The 18,731-nt window shown below is 38.0% G+C and overlaps 1 protein-coding gene across 1 annotated transcript in view; it reads right to left on the minus strand.

Annotated features, from left to right (window-relative positions):
* Positions 1–9,610: 9,610 nt before the first annotated feature.
* The window catches only part of LOC126259707 (peptidyl-prolyl cis-trans isomerase B), a 64,215-nt gene continuing 55,094 nt past the window's right edge, over positions 9,611–18,731 (minus strand). The window contains exons 3-6 of the mRNA XM_049956678.1: positions 13,808–13,927; positions 11,941–12,023; positions 11,704–11,846; positions 9,611–10,888 (exon numbers count right to left, since the gene is read on the minus strand). Of these exons, the coding sequence (XP_049812635.1) occupies positions 10,792–10,888; positions 11,704–11,846; positions 11,941–12,023; positions 13,808–13,927 (443 nt within the window). The 3' untranslated portion in view covers positions 9,611–10,791. The remainder of the gene's footprint in view (positions 10,889–11,703; positions 11,847–11,940; positions 12,024–13,807; positions 13,928–18,731) is intronic.

Below are 18,731 nucleotides of genomic sequence, written 5' to 3' on the forward strand. Positions count from 1 at the left end.
AAACGTAGGTTTGCCTTTCCTTAATCTTTCTTCTAAGATAAGTCGTAAGGTCAGTATTGTCTCACGTGTTCAAACATTTCTACGGAATCCAAACTGATCTTCCCCGAGGTCGGCTTCTACCAGTTTTTCCATTCGTCTGTAAATAATTCGTGTTAGTATTTTGCAGCTGTGACTTATTAAACTGATAGTTCAGTAATTTTCACATCTGTCAACACCTGCTTTCTTTGGGATTGGAATTATTATATTCTTCTTGAAGTCTGAGGGTATTTCGCCTGTCTCGTACATCTTGCTCACCAGATGGTAGAGTTTTGTCAGGACTGGCTCTCCCAAGGCCGTCAGTAGTTCTAATGGAATGTTGTCTACTCCCGGGGCCTTGTTTCGACTCAGGTGTTTCAGTGCTCTGTCAAACTCTTCACGCAGTATCGTATCTCCCATTTCATCTTCATCTACATCCTCTTCCATTTCCATAATATTGTCCTCAAGTACATTGCCCTTGTATAGACCTTCTATATACTCCTTCCACCTTTCTGCTTTCCCCTCTTTGCTTAGAACTGGGTTTCCATCTGAGCTCTTGATATTCATGCAAGTGGCTGTCTTTCCTCCAAAGGTCTCTTTAATTTTCCTGTAGGCTGTATCTATCTTACCACTTGTGAGATAAGCCTCCACATCCTTACATTTGTCCTCTAGCCATGCCTGCTTAGCCATTTTGCACTTCCTGTCGATCTCGTTTTTGAGACGTTTGTATGCCTTTTTGCCTGCTTCATTTACTGCATTTTTATATTTTCTCCTTTCATCAATTAAGTTCAATATTTCTTCTGTTTCCCAAGGATTTCTACTAGCCCTCATCTTTTTACCTACTTGATCCTCTGCTGCCTTCACTACTTCATCCCTCAGAGCTATCCATTCTTCTTCTACTGTATTTCTTTCTCCCATTCCTGTCAATTGTTCCCTTATGCTCTCCCTGAAACTCTGTACAACCTCTGGTTTAGTCAGTTTATCCAGGTCCCATCTCCTTAAATGGTATAGTTAACAAAATTAAAACACTAGAATCCAATGATTAAAATATCACAGAGAACTCGAATCTGTTCACTCATACAAAAAACCTGAGAGTAGCAATTTATGGGGATATGAAAAGGAACAATCACATATGGTCAGTTATAGATAAAACAGATGGCAGACTTCAGTTCATTGGTAGAATACTAAGGTAATGCATCAGGTTGCAAAGCAGATTGCTTACAAAACACTTGTGCGACACATCCTAGAATATTGCTGAAGTGTGTGGGACCTGTGCCAAATAAGACTAATGAGGGATTCTGAATGTATACAGTGATGGGCAGCATAAATGGCCACAGATTTGTTTGACCCATGGGGCAGTGTCACAGAGATGCTGAAGAAACTGAAATGGCAGACACTTAAAGATAGACACAAAATATCCCAGTAAAGCCTGGTGAATGTTTCAAGAACCAGCTTTAATTAATGAACATAGGAATGTCCTACAATCCCTTTATGTACTGCTGTCATAGGGACTGGAAGGACAAGGTTAGATTAACCACAGCACAAACAGAGACATTTAAGCAATTGTTCTTCCCACACTCCATACATGAATGGAAAAGGAAGAAGACCTATTAGCTCATACAATGTGAAGTACCCTCTGCCAAAGCATTTCACAGTGGTTTGCAGAATATGGATGTAGATTTAATAGAAACAACCATATGGGGACATATAAGATGTAACAAAAAAGTACTGTCAGCCTTGCAGGACACATTTTTGACATGAAGAAGAAAAATATGTATTATGGGCATAGATCTGGAGACACTTTATTTCCATGTCGGAACTCATTGTTTACTACTGTCTACAGTGCATTAATTATGGCAGACACACCAGAGCAGAGCAAATCAGGTATTAAGTTCATTTCTGTCAATACTGACATGCATTTTTAATGGCTGTATGATTTTGACTGACTAGTCATTACCAATAGCCCATAAATATTTCTTGGCCAACGGCTGCACCAAAGCATGCTTGGAATTGACATTTCTATGAGGCTCCTATTAGAGGATACTCACTGATGCAGTCTTTTAATAGCATGGCAAGTATAAAGAACAAACCAGTATAAGGTCTATCACATTAAACTCTTTCTTACATGTTCAAAATGGACTCTCTTAGCATTGATGTATGGCTCAACCCATCATCACATTGAACGCCATCTCCACTGATGTATCCCAGGAGTATTGTGCATGGTTTCACAGCTTTCAACAATATGGGCATGAAGACATACCTGTTTTGATGCATTAGAGCTTTCAAGTACACTGACAAATAAAAGTCTATGGATTTAGGCCCAAGGGATATCGAGGTAAGGCAATCGGTCCACCACTTTCTAACCCTCTGTCACAGAATTGGATATTGATAAAGTAATGAGTATTAACACTGAAACAAGGAGCAGATCCATTTTGCATGAAGTACATATCTGTAGCACTCCTTCTAGCAGAAACAGACTATTCTTTAATGGAGCACAGCAACTTCATGGCTGTAAGAATATGGGACCGTAAAATATATTCACCAACAATGACGGGCCAAACGTTGACAGAGAGTCTTTATTGATGATTTGATTTAACAGCTGCATGGGGATTCATATCAGCCCTTGCATGGTGACTCACACAGTTTGTAATCTGACCACATTTAACAAAAATCTCATCTATGAACAGCACAGCTACACAAAATAAGGGTTGACACATTTCTGTATAAATCATTCCCCGAACTGTACCTGCAGAGAAAAATCAGTTGCTGATATTGCCTGCACACCCTGTAAATGGCATGGATGTATTAAGTTATCATGTAACACTCACCATATAGTCCTGTAGTAACATTACTTACTGCCACATTTACCTTCCACTGACATTGTTATAGGATTATCTTCAGTTGCACGAGGAATTGCCTCCTCCATTTGTGGTGTCCTCCTCCCCATAGACCTGTCTATTTCCAAGTAACAGATTTAACTATTCCACACTTCTTAAATGACAATCAATTGTTTCAAACATCCTCTTTGGAGTACCTTGTTCCCAAGACTCTCATTGTTAATGCAAACATCGTGTGGCACAGCAAGTAGCACAAGATAATCCATACACCAAGTAGTCATTGCTAACTCTGCATTTGTGTACACTTCCATTGCAAGAAACCGAGTCTATGATGCATACCAGTAAACTGTTATATGAATGAGATTTTCACTCTGCAACGGAGTGTGCGCTGATATGAAACTTCCTGGCAGATTACAACTGTTTGCCCGACCAAGACTCGAACTCGGGACCTTTGCCTTTCGCGGGCAAGTGCTCTACCATCTGAGGTACCGAAGCACGACTCACGCCCGGTACTCACAGCTTTACTCCTGCCAGTATCTCGTCTCCTACCTTCCAAACTTTACAGAAGCTCTCCTGCGAAACTTGCAGGAAGTTTGGAAGGTAGGAGACGAGATACTGGCAGGAGTAAAGCTGTGAGTACCGGGCGTGAGTCGTGCTTCGGTAGCTCAGATGGTAGAGCTTTTGCCCGCGAAAGGCAAAGGTACTGAGTTCGAGTCTCGGTCGGGCAAACAGTTTTAATCTGCCAGGAAGTTTCATATCAGTGCACACTCCGCTGCAGAGTGAAAATCTCATTCTGGAAACATCCCTCAGGCTGTGGCTAAGCCATGTCTCCGCAGTATCCTTTCTTTCAGGAGTGCTAGTTCTGCAAGTTTCGCAGGAGAGCTTTTGTAAAGTTTGGAAGGTAGGAGACGAGATACTGGCAGGAGTAAAGCTGTGAGTACCGGGCACGAGTCGTGCTTCGGTAGCTCAGATGGTAGAGCACTTGCCCGCGAAAGGCAAAGGTACCGAGTTCGAGTCTCGGTCGGGCAAACAGTTTTAATCTGCCAGGAAGTTTCATATCAGCGCACACTCCATTGCAGAGTGAAAATCTCATTCTGGAAACATCCCCCAGGCTGTGGCTAAGCCATGTCTCCGCAGTATCCTTTCTTTCAGGAGTGCTAGTTCTGCAAGTTTCGCAGGAGAGCTTTTGAAAAGTTTGGAAGGTAGGAGACGAGATACCGGCAGGAGTAAAGCTGTGAGTACCGGGCGTGAGTCGTGCTTCGGTAGCTCAGATGGTAGAGCACTTGCCCGCGAAAGGCAAAGGTACCGAGTTCGAGTCTCGGTTGGGCAAACAGTTTTAATCTGCCAGGAAGTTTCATATCAGCGCACACTCCGCTGCAGAGTGAAAATCTCAGTCTGGAAACATCCCCCAGGCTGTGGCTAAGCCATGTCTCCGCAGTATCCTTTCTTTCAGGAGTGCTAGTTCTGCAAGTTTCGCAGGAGAGCTTCTGTAAAGTTTGGAAGGTAGGAGACGAGATACTGGCAGGAGTAAAGCTGTGAGTACCGGGCGTGAGTCGTGCTTCGGTAGCTCAGATGGTAGAGCACTTGCCCGCGAAAGGCAAAGGTACCGAGTTCGAGTCTCGGTCGGGCAAACAGTTTTAATCTGCCAGGAAGTTTCATATCAGCGCACACTCCGCTGCAGAGTGAAAATCTCAGTCTGGAAACATCCCCCAGGCTGTGGCTAAGCCATGTCTCCGCAGTATCCTTTCTTTCAGGAGTGTTAGTTCTGCAAGTTTCGCAGGAGAGCTTCTGTAAAGTTTGGAAGGTAGGAGACGAGATACTGGCAGGAGTAAAGCTGTGAGTACCGGGCGTGAATCGTGCTTCGGTAGCTCAGATGGTAGAGCACTTGCCCGCGAAAGGCAAAGGTACCGAGTTCGAGTCTCGGTCGGGCAAACAGTTTTAATCTGCCAGGAAGTTTCATATCAGCGCACACTCCGCTGCAGAGTGAAAATCTCATTCTGGAAACATCCCCCAGGCTGTGGCTAAGCCATGTCTCCGCAGTATCCTTTCTTTCAGGAGTGCTAGTTCTGCAAGTTTCGCAGGAGAGCTTTTGTAAAGTTTGGAAGATATGAGACGAGATACCGGCAGGAGTAAAGCTGTGAGTACCGGGCGTGCGTCGTGCTTTGGTAGCTCAGATGGTAGAGCACTTGCCCGCGAAAGGCAAAGGTACCGAGTTTGAGTCTCGGTCGGGCAAACAGTTTTAATCTGCCAGGAAGTTTCATATCAGCGCACACTCCGCTGCAGAGTGAAAATCTCATTCTGGAAACATCCCTCAGGCTGTGGCTAAGCCATGTCTCCACAGTATCCTTTCTTTCAGGAGTGCTAGTTCTGCAAGTTTCGCAGGAGAGCTTCTGTAAAGTTTGGAAGGTAGGAGACGAGATACTGGCAGGAGTAAAACTGTGAGTACCGGGCGTGAGTCATGCTTCGGTAGCTCAGATGGTAGAGCACTTGCCCGCGAAAGGCAAAGGTACCGAGTTCGAGTCTCGGTCGGGCAAACAGTTTTAATCTGCCAGGAAGTTTCAAACTGTTATATGTTTGCAAGATTTTTAATGATCTTTTTAAAAGTCAGTGCTAATGTATGTTGTCTACAGATCCAACGAAAATCAATAAATAAAGACATGTAACTAAGGCAAATATTACAGTTACATGCTGACCAGATCCATGATGATCACTTAAAAAGTCAATGCTACATGTAAGTAAGGCAATGGCGTGTGTTACATGACAGTATTAGATTTCATCAAACGGAAGACAAAGCACTGGCAGTGAATCTAAGAGTTACAATTTAACCATGTGTAACCAGGATGGCATTTTGAACATTTCATGTAAGAATGTGCTGTGAAAAGTTGTAGGAAATGAGTTTCAAAATAGAAATTAAGTGTTTCTGGACACACTTTCCCATGAACATATTTTATTTTTCTAAATATGTTGGGAAGGGAGTGAGACAGGGTTGTCATACTTTCTGTATATTGAGCAAGCAGTAAAGGAAAGAATAGAAAAATTTGGAGTAGGTATTAAAATCCATGGAGAAGAAATAAAAACTTTGAGGTTCGCCGATGACATTGTAATTCTGTCAGAGACAGCAAAGGACCTGGAAGAGCAGGCAGTTGAATGGAATCGACAGTGTCGTGAAAGGAGGATATAAAATGAACATCAACAAAAGCAAAATGAGGATAATGGAATGTAGTCGAATTAAATCGGGCGATGCTAATGGAATTAGATTAGGAAATGAGGCACTTAAAGTAGTAAAGGAGTTCTGCAATTTGGGGAGCAAAATAACTGATGATGCTTGAAGTAGAGAGGATATAAAATGTAGACTGGAAATGGCAAGGAAAGCATTTCTGAAGAAGAGAAATTTGTTAACATCGAGTATAGATTTAAGTGTCAGGAAGTCGTTTCTGAAAGTATTTGTATGGAGTGTAGCCATGTATGGATGTGAAACATGGACGATAAATAGTTTGGACAAGAAGAGAATAGAAGCTTTCGAAATTTGGTGCTACAGGAGAATGCTGAAGATTAGATGGGTAGATCACATAACTAATGAGGAGGTATTGAATAGAATTGGGGAGAAGAATAATTTGTGGCACAACTTGACTAGAAGAAGGGATCGGTTGGTAGGACATGTTCTGAGGCATCAAGGGATCACCAATTTAGTATTGGAGGGCCGTGTGGAGGGTAAAAATCGTAGAGGGAGACCAAGAGATGAATACACTAAGCAGATTCAGAAGGATGTAGGTTGCAGTAAGTACTGGGAGATGAAGAAGCTTGCACAGGATAGGGTAGCATGGAGAGCTGCATCAAACCAGACTCTGGACTGAAGACCACCACAACAACAACAACATGTGGAAAACATCCCAAATATTTGGCTGCACATTTCTGTTAAACCCTGAACAATGTTTTAGAGTGATTTAATGTGAGACATATAGGCAAACCATTACTTACCTACCGGAGGTGAAACTCTCAGTACAGCAGATAAATACACCTGAACGTTAATAAAGATAGTATTCCTAATACTAGTGACCACATTTTCAGTCTGAAATGTAGGAAAGACAAAGTAGTTGAGGGTGTTTATGATGGTAGAGGGATGAGGGTGTGTGCCAAGTCACTCAGAAGCCAGTTTAAGAGTGACTGAGCTTGTCAGAGGAGGAAAGGTGAGTGTGGGGGAAACTTGTTGTTTATTTCTATGTGTCTATCAAAGAATGATCCTTTTTAAAAATACAAAATGGGTGATTTGTCATTCAGTTGGTAGCAAAATGGAACAGTATGCACACTAGACATGGACAGCATAAGGATGCGCTACATAATTTTGTTTTTATGTATCCATTCTGCAGTAGTACCCATCACTAATGACTTGACTGTCAACAGAACATTAGACTCTAATCCTGCATTATCCCAATATCAAAAGGTATATTTTATGATTTTAACTGATTTCTGCAACATCAGGCAATTTTCTGCTGTGTTTTCATCACTTCACTGAAACTCTTCAGTTGCACTTCGATGAAGGACAAAGTAAGTACATACAACACAGCAATGTCTCTTTTTGGAAACAAGGCTTTCTAAGTACTACATGAGTTAACAATCATTGTTTCTAACAAATGTTTAGCGTTTTGTCAAATGATATCTCATTTATGACTGTTGCAAGTCTGCTGATCATAATTACCTGTTACACAGTATTGTTTCTTTAGTGACCTGGGCTTCTGTAATCTTAACTTCCCATCTCTTTATTTTAAAATAATTTTTATTCAGTTCCACCAGTTTAAGCTGGGTTGCTTCACTTGTTAGTATGCTAATGCTCTTCTTGTTCTTGGGCTTCTGCTTTGTACACAGTTATTTAATTGTGGAAATAATTATTTCTGTTATAGTACTGTGTGTTCAGCCGATAACTTGTAAGGTGAAGTTACAGACAATAGCAAGTAATAAGATTAAATTAGATACATTTCTCATTCAGTGGTCCCACAGCTATGGTATATCTGAAATATTTAGTAGTAAGTGGGTTGTCAGAAGATGAGCAAATTTCTTTGAAAGCTTTGCACCCTACAAAATGTGATGTATGTCAAGGTATAGCTCGTGATATCTAGAATAGAATCACTTGTGAGGTAGTTTGGAGTCATAGTTTTTATCTTTGAATATAAAACCCTGATGCAACCATTACTAGCATAGAGGCCAAAACAGGACTCAACAAAATGTCCCTCTGTTACAAACAATAATGTGATGACCATTGCAATGATGATGACACGCCTAATGTTGTCAGAGATGGACTTGTTCCAAAATAGAACTTTTAATATTAATTTTTGTCAGTTAAATTTAGCTAGAATAACCACAAAAAGTTTAAAGCAGTTAAAGAGTTGTTAATTATTAATGCAGTTCTAACAGCTGCTTCAATTTTGTAACATATCCCCCAATTCCTTCCACATCCCTGAAGATTCTCCTTCAGAGTGGGATTTACAAAACAAAATGGGTGGATGGATGGATGAAGAAATTGAACCTATAGCATACTTTTCTTTATATGTCAGTGATGGTTCTTGATGAGATGTGCAAAAATACAAATGCCCTATAGATTACAAATATTTATGGATGGCTTTTTTTTTCTTTTTTTTCTTTTTTTTTTTTTTTAGCGAAATATTTTGTACTTCAGAGAGACACACACATAAAGGTAGAAGCAATGAAATTATCATAGCTTTCAGAACTCAGGGAGGTGAATGGGGTTGAGTTGGAGAGCTTAAAAAGGAAAGGCAGGTCACTCAGCTCCCATTCTATCTTTCTCTTCTACCCAAGAAAAGAGCTAACAGATCTTAAAGCTAGAATAATATCATCACTGTTACTTTTATGTGCATGTATCAGCAGCACTACACATTTCGCCACCGAAAGGTAACAACTAGCCAGGGATTCTGTCTCACATTTGTTAGTTTTCTTGATTGAATTTTTCTTTGTTAATGTAATTTCTCCATCAAATGTCTGACGAGGCCAGAACCTACACGTACACTGACACAGCCACATCATGGGCACAAATATGACAAGTTCATTCATTCATGCATTGTATTCTATAAATCTCATCATGAAGAAGAGTCTTCAGAACATGGAATGACTCGAGTTATAAATGGCAGAGCCAGCTGTGGAAGGCTACTCCTGTAAAACAGACTAACAACCAATTTCAAGTGATGATAATCTACTCACATTGATAATTATGGAATCCATTATTACTATATACCTTAGCATTTATATAATTGAACACAGAAAACTATTAGCTGTCTGTGTATTGGGACAGTCAAAAGTCTGTGTAATAGCAGCATTGATGTTAAATGTAATTTACCTCCTTGAGTCCAAAAGTAAGAGTGGCTGACAAGGTACTTTTATTTCACTTTTTGATTGTATGGGGATTAGTGTGAACACTGATGTTAACTGGAATTTACCTCCAAGGCTCAAATATAAGTTAGCCATCTAGCAATGTGCATTCTGCCAGGATGTAATGTTCTGTGAGACTAAATACTGAGGTTTCTACTCATTCAACACACCCTAGAATGCAAATTTATTAAAAATGTAGAGTTATGAACACACACTCTCTCTCTGTCTCCAAACAACTAGTTTGTGATACACAACTAGCAGAAATCACTGTTGGTACGTTTCTAGAATGGCCTTAAACTATATTTTAAGGAAGTAAAAATGTAGGCTGAAGGCATAATTTTGATTAAGTATGACATTATGGGAACAGCAACAATCACAAATTTTCTTGTCATCAAATTGTGCATTACTTTAATGCAAATAATTTTAATATATACATTTACATGTTGTAGAAATAGTATAAAAACCCATATCCTAAGATGGTTTGTCAACTTCCTGGAAGACTGGTGGAATGGAATTTCTGGTGGAACTGGAGATAAAGAGCATTAAATATCACATTTTCATTTACTTACCTAATTACAAAGGAAAAATATTCTAATTTTCTATGTTATAAACACATTATTAAATCATAGTTTAAAGCTCTGATTGCTACAAAAATCTTTTATATAGATTTGTGTCACAATGTATCAAATTAAAACTCAAGGATGTTCTTAATCACAAAAAGTCTTGAGAAAACTTTTAACTATCAAAAACTCTATCCTTGCTTTTCATAAAAATTTGTCACTGATAAGTCTGATTCTATAGAAAGTACTAAGTGTGAAAATAATTATTCTGCTGTATGATACTTTTACTGTTATGTGCCTGTTATTTGTTTTGTACAGCCATTAAAGTCACAGTCTGAATATTTATATAAGCTTTACTCTTACTTTTCTTCCTCTCTTTGGAATTTCCTTGGTCTCATATGCAGAAAATGTCTTAGAACCATATTAATAAGCAAATGTAAAATGAATTGGATAAATGAAAAATTAAATTAGCGTTCTCTGCCTTGTTTCACTGAAAAATTGCAGTCTTTTTCCTTCTGAGCATCTGCTTCTCAACACATATCAGTTTGTTAGTAACAACTTCCTTAATTTTCAGAGTTAGTGATTATATATGAAAAAATTATTCAATTATATTGTTGGAACTGTTTAAAAATAAACAATATGCTACTTTAAGGAAGCATTTTCATCTGAGCAGATTGTGAATAATTTACAAGCCTGTAAGAAATTATCTTCAAGATGGTTTTTAGATGCAAAGTTTTCTCAAGAAAGAAAAGAATATATTATGAAAGTTATTGCACAAATAAAAAATACAACAGCTTAGAATACATCTGTAAAAGAAATTAAATCTTCCTCCAAAAACTATTACAAAACAAGAGCAATCCAGTCATACTGTTCCAAACATCTTGTTGTGATTATTATAACTTGTTTCCATGAAACTGAAAGTGAAAAACTATTTGCTTTTGTATGCAGAGCTCTACAAAAAATGCTCCTAACTGTTTTTGCAACCTATGTTTCCTAAATATTTAAACATTCAGTTTTTTTATCATCCAGTGGAAGAAAGACAGAACAGAAAACGAGAAGAACAGAGGCACTGCAGATGCTTTGATCCATGCCCAGAGACTGCAGCATGCAAAAGAAATCATAGACTTGCATTAAATAAAGTTTGACATTAAATAATGTTTATGTGTGTAAATCATTATTTAAAAATCCAGAAATGATTTTGTATGTGTGCATTTGTAGAAACTAGTAAATGTATGTCTGGCACATTTTGTTTTTCATTTGTTCAGTTGAAACTCACTACCTTGTGTCCACATTCACAGTTAAAGCAACTTTTACAAATCAGCAAAACATTTCGTATTTTGTGTATGCAATTTAGAGGTTCAGAAGCGAAGAAAGAGGAATGTAGGAAAATTTATATGAGGGTCATTTATACTGTTTTAAAGTATTATGTTATCTAGATACGTGCTTATAAATTATTAATGACTGAAATATGTAACAAATGAATGTTGCAAATGATTCATTGTACCACAAATTTACAGAAGAGGAATGTAGAACCAGAAAAGAATTTTCAGGCAACTATAAGAAACTAACAATACTTATACCATGGAATTCTAGAAATTTAAAAGTGTAGGAACAATTACTAAAAATGACATCACAGTTGCTTACAAGCCTTGGGAACATGCAGAACAACATGCAGCTATTTGGTGACTAGTTTGTGCAAGGAGTTTTGATACTGCATGTAGATGTATACTGAAGCAGTTATACATGGAAAGCACACTGCATCCTGAACTAACATACAATCTGCAATATAGTTCACAGCCACTCAGATACAGAAATATAGCATTATAACATTCAATTCACATCTAAAGATCCATTTCTAAAGGTGGATATCAACCATCTATACAGTGTGTAGGAATGCTGATGTTTATAATTACTCATAAAGATCATCAGTAATAGTAAATGGCTCAGGTGTGTCTATGGTGCCTGATTCTTTGATTGTAACTGGCTTCAGTGGACGGTCATTCGAATCAGTAGGAACATGTTCTATCATGTGAACAACATTTTGCCCAGCGACAACCTGAAAGAAGAAAACAGTTATTATTTTTATATATTCTGCTTCTTGTTTCACATACCAAGGTGTCACAAATTTCAAAATGATGTCAGTAACTCACTTTGCCAAATATGGTGTGATGTCCATCAAGCCAGGGTGTTGGAACAGTTGTTATGAAGAATTGACAACCATTTGTATTTTTACCTGAGGAAGTGACAAAATAAGATAATTAGTTGAGCTTCTGTAAGGGTCATACTAAAAGTCATGAGCAGCCCATTGTTATGAATATTATCGTTTTATGGGCAAACTATACATAGCAAGTTCCTGATCATTTGGGTAAAGTTTACATATTAACAGTATGACAATTTCTGAAAGAATTAAATAAGTGTGAAGTGTTCTGTTATAAGTAGAATGAGTATTTTACGTTAGAACAGACTATTACACATGTGACTCATTATGAATATGATGCAGGATCCGACTGTCAAACACCCCTGAAATATTTTTCCATTTTTTTCCATTTCATCTTCAGGTCAATGCAGGGGCTCTGAACGTGCAACAAGTCCGCGACTGATTTCCTGTCTATATATTTGCCTAGCTCTTTCCTTAAGACTTAAAGGTTGATAATTTCCAACACATTGTTTCTGGCAAGTAATGTGTAAGTAATGCACTGGGCTTTCAAATGTGACACACAGCATGTTTTGCAAAAACAGTACATATAAGTTTCTTTTGACTATGTGTACGTTGTGTATTATTCATATTGTTCAGGTACCTGTGCAGCCTTGGGTCTGCATTAACCTGGATAGCTGGAAGCTTTCTGTACATCATCTTTTATTGACTTATTGTCACATTTCTCCATTTGTATGTATGGCTTTGCATTATTTTTTGTGAAAAGAGAAATATCAGTAAGCAAAGGACATTCATGAATAATTGTCAAAATACAAAGATTTAAATGGTAGGAAGAATAACACCAGAGGTTTCTTGTACTTTGTTTTTGGATATCTGGGGATTTTCAGCATTCTGCCTGATACCTGTCAATGAACTGCTATAGACTTTTGCAACAGAATGTAAAACTCCAGTTTTAATCCTAGAGAGGAACGCATAATCCATAGGGAAACGACTGTACTCTGGTATCGAGGTCATGATTGTACAGTTAACAGTTAATCTAAATTCACTCTCGTTATGAACCACAAATATCGTTAGGTGGTACATGAACTGTTACAAAAATTTAGGAATCCCTAGGTTCCAAAAACGGTTTTTGCAATATGTTCCGTTATCAACTTCATACTATATTCTTACTGCATGCCACAGTAGAACAGATGTTTTTTGACCTTAACTGCACTACCTCAGAAGATTGTGCCATGGGACAGTATTGAGGGAAAGTGTGCTAACAATCTGCCAGTCCAAAGGTCAACTCAATGAGAAAGATTTCTAAGCACAAAGTAGGCAGAACTGAACTTTTAAGTTAACGTATTCATGTACTGGTGCCCCTCTATTTATTATCCATCTGCATGCTTAGGAACTTTGAATATGGAGTCTCACTGAGAGAAAGAAAGACTGATCAGTACCTGTTGGATAGCCATGCATGTTAAGGTGCTGCTTCTGGGATGAGGAAATGCACTGGCCGCAGACCTAATCTGCTTGGCAAATTAATGACAAGGATCGGTGTGCTGCCAGACTGGATGTGGTTTTTAGGCAGTTTCCCACATCTCACTAGGTGAATACCAGGCTGGTACCCAAGTTCCACCTCAGTTACATGATTCATAATCATTTCATAAACTTTTGCTCACTTCCACATGAACAACTCTCCATGCAGACAGTTGGGGTACATATATTCCATCCTTGGTGGTAACAGGGTGGTGACAGGAAGGGCATCCAGTCACCCCTTAAGTTAACCGTGCCAAATCCATTACTAACCATGCTGACTCTGCACCAATGTTGGACAAAGGCAAAAGAAAAAGAAGACAGTGCTGATTAGTGAGAGTACTTACCTGCATTAGCCATACTAATAAATCCTGGCCCACTGTGTGTCAACTCAAAGCCTTCATCATCAAAATATTTTCCATAAATACTTGTTGATCCAGTACCATCATGGTTTACTATGTCACCACCTGGAAAGACAATTTTTGTACTGACATTAAAGACATTAGTGTCTTAGTTCTCTACAATGGAAATAATGTTTCAAACTGAGTAAATCCTCTGCAAATATTTTATTTGTACTTGTATGTATTTGCAATAATGTGATGGTGGTGGTGGTGGTATGTTCTACAGCCTTTAAGATCTCCTTGTTATGGATCTGTAGAACAAAATGTATATCTAATCTAATCTAATCTTAGGGCACTCAATGAACTTAGTGGATTGAACAGTCATCATTCAACAGCAGTCTTCATGCTACAATGTTCAATGGATACGTGCCTAAAACACATTAACTAGTCTCATTATAAATTTTTGTGTTATATATGCTTCAAAGCATGTTAAACCATGTTAAAAAGTAATTGATAATATTCATAATTAAAGAAGGTGATGCTAAGAACAGATGAAAAATAAAACAGCATTATAAATTAATGCCACTACCTTCTCTCTCTCTCTGTCTCTCTCTGTCTCTCTCTCTCTCTCTCTCAACAGCTTAGGAGGGGGGCCTGAGTGACCAAAATGTTTTAAAACTTCTGCAACATACATCTCGTCATCAGATAAAAGTGGTGGTAAATGCTCAACATATCTTATGGCTGCCCTCTTATAAGCAAATAAAATACACATAGTTAAAATATGATGTGTAAGCAGGGCTAATTTTCAAGCATTACACACTGGTGGGTCCTCTTCTCAAAAAATGTAGCTATCAGCCAGGGAAAAATTCCCTCATTGTTTTCTGAATCCACTACTTTTGTCTCTGTGATTGGGAGGACATGAATCATTGTCAAGTGCATTGTCAAGTGCAGAGCTTTCATACAGAAAATCGTTGTTTCACACTGCCTGTGATTTTTATGTTTGGGTGGGCTGATCATGTTCTTTTTTCCTCCATACATTTGCGTTTTTGTGTATCAATAAAAATAAAAGTTTCTCTCCTCATTAATGATCAACAGTAATGGATAAGTGTCTCAAATAAATATTTGAACAACATACCTCATTCATTCAAATACCAAGTTTCGCAGATCCAATCATGAGGGAAAATCCTAAGGCTTTCAGTCAAAACAATTCTTTCCACAGAGAGCAGCATGACAACTAGCTTCTCTACACTACATTATCAATAACAGACAGCCTACATTATTTAATGAAGATTTACATAGCCAAAACTGCTACTCATACTTTAAAAACAATGCTTATAATCCCCACAATCCTCCAAATATGACAGGCCACACCACTGTGTGTGTGTGTGTGTGTTTAAGAGGACTGTCTGCTGAAAGTCAGGAAATGCAAATAATGTAAGAAATAATGGTAACCATTCACCCTTTAGTTGAAAGGTGTTGAGCAGCTGATATGCAAATAAAAAAGACTGGGTAGGACCATTGCACCACCATACTCTCACTTATGAAGTGACAAGCACAGAGTTCAGGATACAGGTCATCAGAGATTAAGGCTAGGAGGATGGTGAGATCAAAGGCTTTATTTTTAGGACAGTTCCCATCTATGTAATTCAGAGAAACTGACATTGTGGGAAGGATCCAGGTGGCAGCTATTGAAATCGAGCATGCTGTGCATGGCTGCCTGTTCTTTCACTGATTGACCACCTCTCCTCTTGGCCACAGCTTGGTGGTGGCCATTCATACGAGTGGTCATTCTCACATAAAAGACGGTGCAGAGGATGGAGCAGAGCTAGCATATGACATGACTGCTTCCACAGATGGCCCTGCCTCTGATAGGATAGGATATGCCTGTGGTGGGACATAATTGGGATATGCTGTGGGGATACACATAACAGGTCTTGCATCTGTGACTTTCACATGGATATAACCTATGTGGCAAGGGAGTGAGATTAGGTATGGTATAAGGATGTACTAGGAAATTTTATATGATTAGTGGGCATTGGAATACCATTGTGAAAGAGGTGGCATGTCCTTTATTATACTAAATAACAACTCTTTGTTTCCTACTCATTTTTTTTCAGTATTAGCTTCATGTTAGCTATGTGCAGGAGCTGGCTGCATTATATTGCTAGTGTTTGGGTGGTCTCTTTTCCATTAGTTGTAGAAAACTGAAACATGTACAGCTTTCTGGCATTACATTATGTACATAATTTGTGATTACATACTAAGTACAACAAAGTACTAACCTATGAATTGCAAATAAATCTATGAGGAAATTTTAATGATATTGATATAAAGAGAGCAAAATACAAAACTTTGTTGAGAGTATTCAATGAGAAGATAAAGTGTACCAAATATTTTATTATTTGGAGATTGCAGTATATTAATCAATAACAATGAACACTTCAGAAATGCCAAAAATAATTCAATAAGCAGAAAAGTAACAGTGTACTACTTTTGTCCTCCTACTCTCTCTCTCTCTCTCTCCAACATCTTCCCCTTGATTTTGTCTCCCCTCCTCCCCACAGTAGATGGATCCCTCACAACCCGCCGTCTGAGTGGCCCTCCTTTCGTAAACTTTTCCAGCTTTCTCCTCTTTCCTCAGGGAGAAAAGAGGAACATGAAATTCTGCTGTTTTATACACAACAGAAAGGAATATTAATTATATGAAATACTGTATACATAGTTCTTGACTTCAGTGTCTATTTTATGAATTGCCAACTGCCCTTCCTTTAACAATGTTAGGAAAATCTCTTAGGGACTTGAATCTTCTTTGTTGCATTTTATCAAATGGATCTGAGCACTATCGGACTTAACATCTAAGGTCATCAGTCCCCTAGAACTTAGAACTACTTAAACCTAACTAACACACATCCAAGCCTGAGGCAGGATTCAAACCTGCGACCGTAGCAGTCGCATGGTTCCAGACAGAAGTGCCTAGAACCGCTCGGCCACACCGGCCGGTTGCATTTTATCATTTGTTGTATTCTCCCATCTGGTTGGCATAGCTACCTTCACATTCTGACAGACTAAATCATACACTGCCTATTTTGTGAGTTCAAGCTGGAACTACTATCAGTTCCACTATCTTATCTTGAAAATTGATGTATAAATTCAAATCGCTTTTACAGTTAGGAATATTAGATTTTAATTGTTCATAAATATCAGAATATCAAAATTCATCAAGATATATTAGATATACATTGTTGATCATTCATTCCATCATATAGTATGTTCAATAAAGCCACCATGAAGGAGAGCCTTCAAACATGTGGAGCAAGTCTAGTTATACATCAACAGACAGAAGCAGATGCTGGAGGGAGCTTCTGTAAAGTATATTAGTAAAACATTATGACTAATGTTAACCCACTCACATTGAGAAAACAACCCCTTCCTGCCTTGTAGTAAAATTTTGCAGTGTTTAAATAGCAAAAAAAATTTGTGGACTTGATCTTCCTATTGAATACCATCAATATAGTTTTATATTTTGCTATATTTGCATTAAAACATTTAGAGTTCCTGTCCTGTAGTAAAATTTTGCAGTGTTTAAATAGCAAAAAAAAAAAAAAAAAAAAAAAAAAAAAAAAAAAAAAAAAATTGTGGACTTGATCTTCCTATTGAATACCATCAATATAGTTTTATATTTTGCTATATTTGTACTAAAACATTTAGAGTTCCTTCATAAAATTTGCTTGCAATTTACTAGCCAGTACTTTCTTGAAATTTGTATGTAATCACAGTTTCACATCTGCAGGTAAATACACTAGATTATAAAGCTGTTTGTACTTAAAAGATTTATGTTTGCTAGATATAACAGTAGAAAGACAAATGTTTGCTAGATATAACAGTAGAAAGACAATCAAAAAGCAGATAGTACACCGTAGCCAGTTTTCAAATGGATTGGCAGTTTATCCTTATAGATAAATTTAATGTAATGTGCATAAAAATGAATAAGGCCAATTATTAGTCATTTACAATACTGCCAATTAATTACTGCAGCAGTAGGTAAAAGATAAAGCTGTCATCAAACCAAGTTCAGCTCAAACACCACAGTATTGCCTTACACTGTCTTCTGAGCTGATTTACCCAGGGACCTACAGTATTAATTTGGACTTTGAACCAGTGTGTGACATAAAATTTATGCCAGAAATTAAACATGAGAGTGCTGGAACGACAATCTGTCACGTCACCATTAAGCCTCACTGTAGTAAACAGAATATAAGGGAGTGGCTTTCTGGAGTAACCTTAAGTGGAATGACCACATAAAACTATTTGTAGGAGAAGGAGAAGATATTGCTAGGATTCACTGGAAGAAACCTAAAGAAATGTAAATCAGCCACAAAAGGAGTTGTCTACAAGACTGTCATGAGACTCCTGTATACTACATTATTTGTCAGTTTAGGAGCCTTACCAGAACAGATTAATACAGAAGCTCCAAAGAAGTGTGGCACATATGTCACAGGATTTAGCACCATGAAAATTTTCATTAAAGTCCCATGGGAGATGCTACAAGAGAGATGTGCATCATGGAGAGGTTTACACAGAAATACTGAGAGTATATGTTCCAAACAGGGTCAAGCAGCATAATTCTTCCTTCCTATATTACCTGTGAAATGACCAGAAAAATTTGAGCGCATATGAATGGCTAAAGACTGTTGTTCTTCCCCCATTCACTCTGTGACTGGAACAGGAAAGTAGGGAAATCACAATGGTATCAAAAGTGCACGCCACCATATACTGCAAGATAACTTGCGGAGTACATGTGAAGAATATACCAAACAGTACTTTGTGTTATTGGAATGAGTATGTCTTCAATGTCAGAAATTATAAGAATATAATGATTACTATAGACAAGAGGGGAAACAAACTTTCAGCATAAAATTATCACATTTAG

This window comes from Schistocerca nitens, chromosome 5 (assembly GCF_023898315.1).
Source record: "Schistocerca nitens isolate TAMUIC-IGC-003100 chromosome 5, iqSchNite1.1, whole genome shotgun sequence".
NCBI lineage: Eukaryota > Metazoa > Arthropoda > Insecta > Orthoptera > Acrididae > Schistocerca > Schistocerca nitens.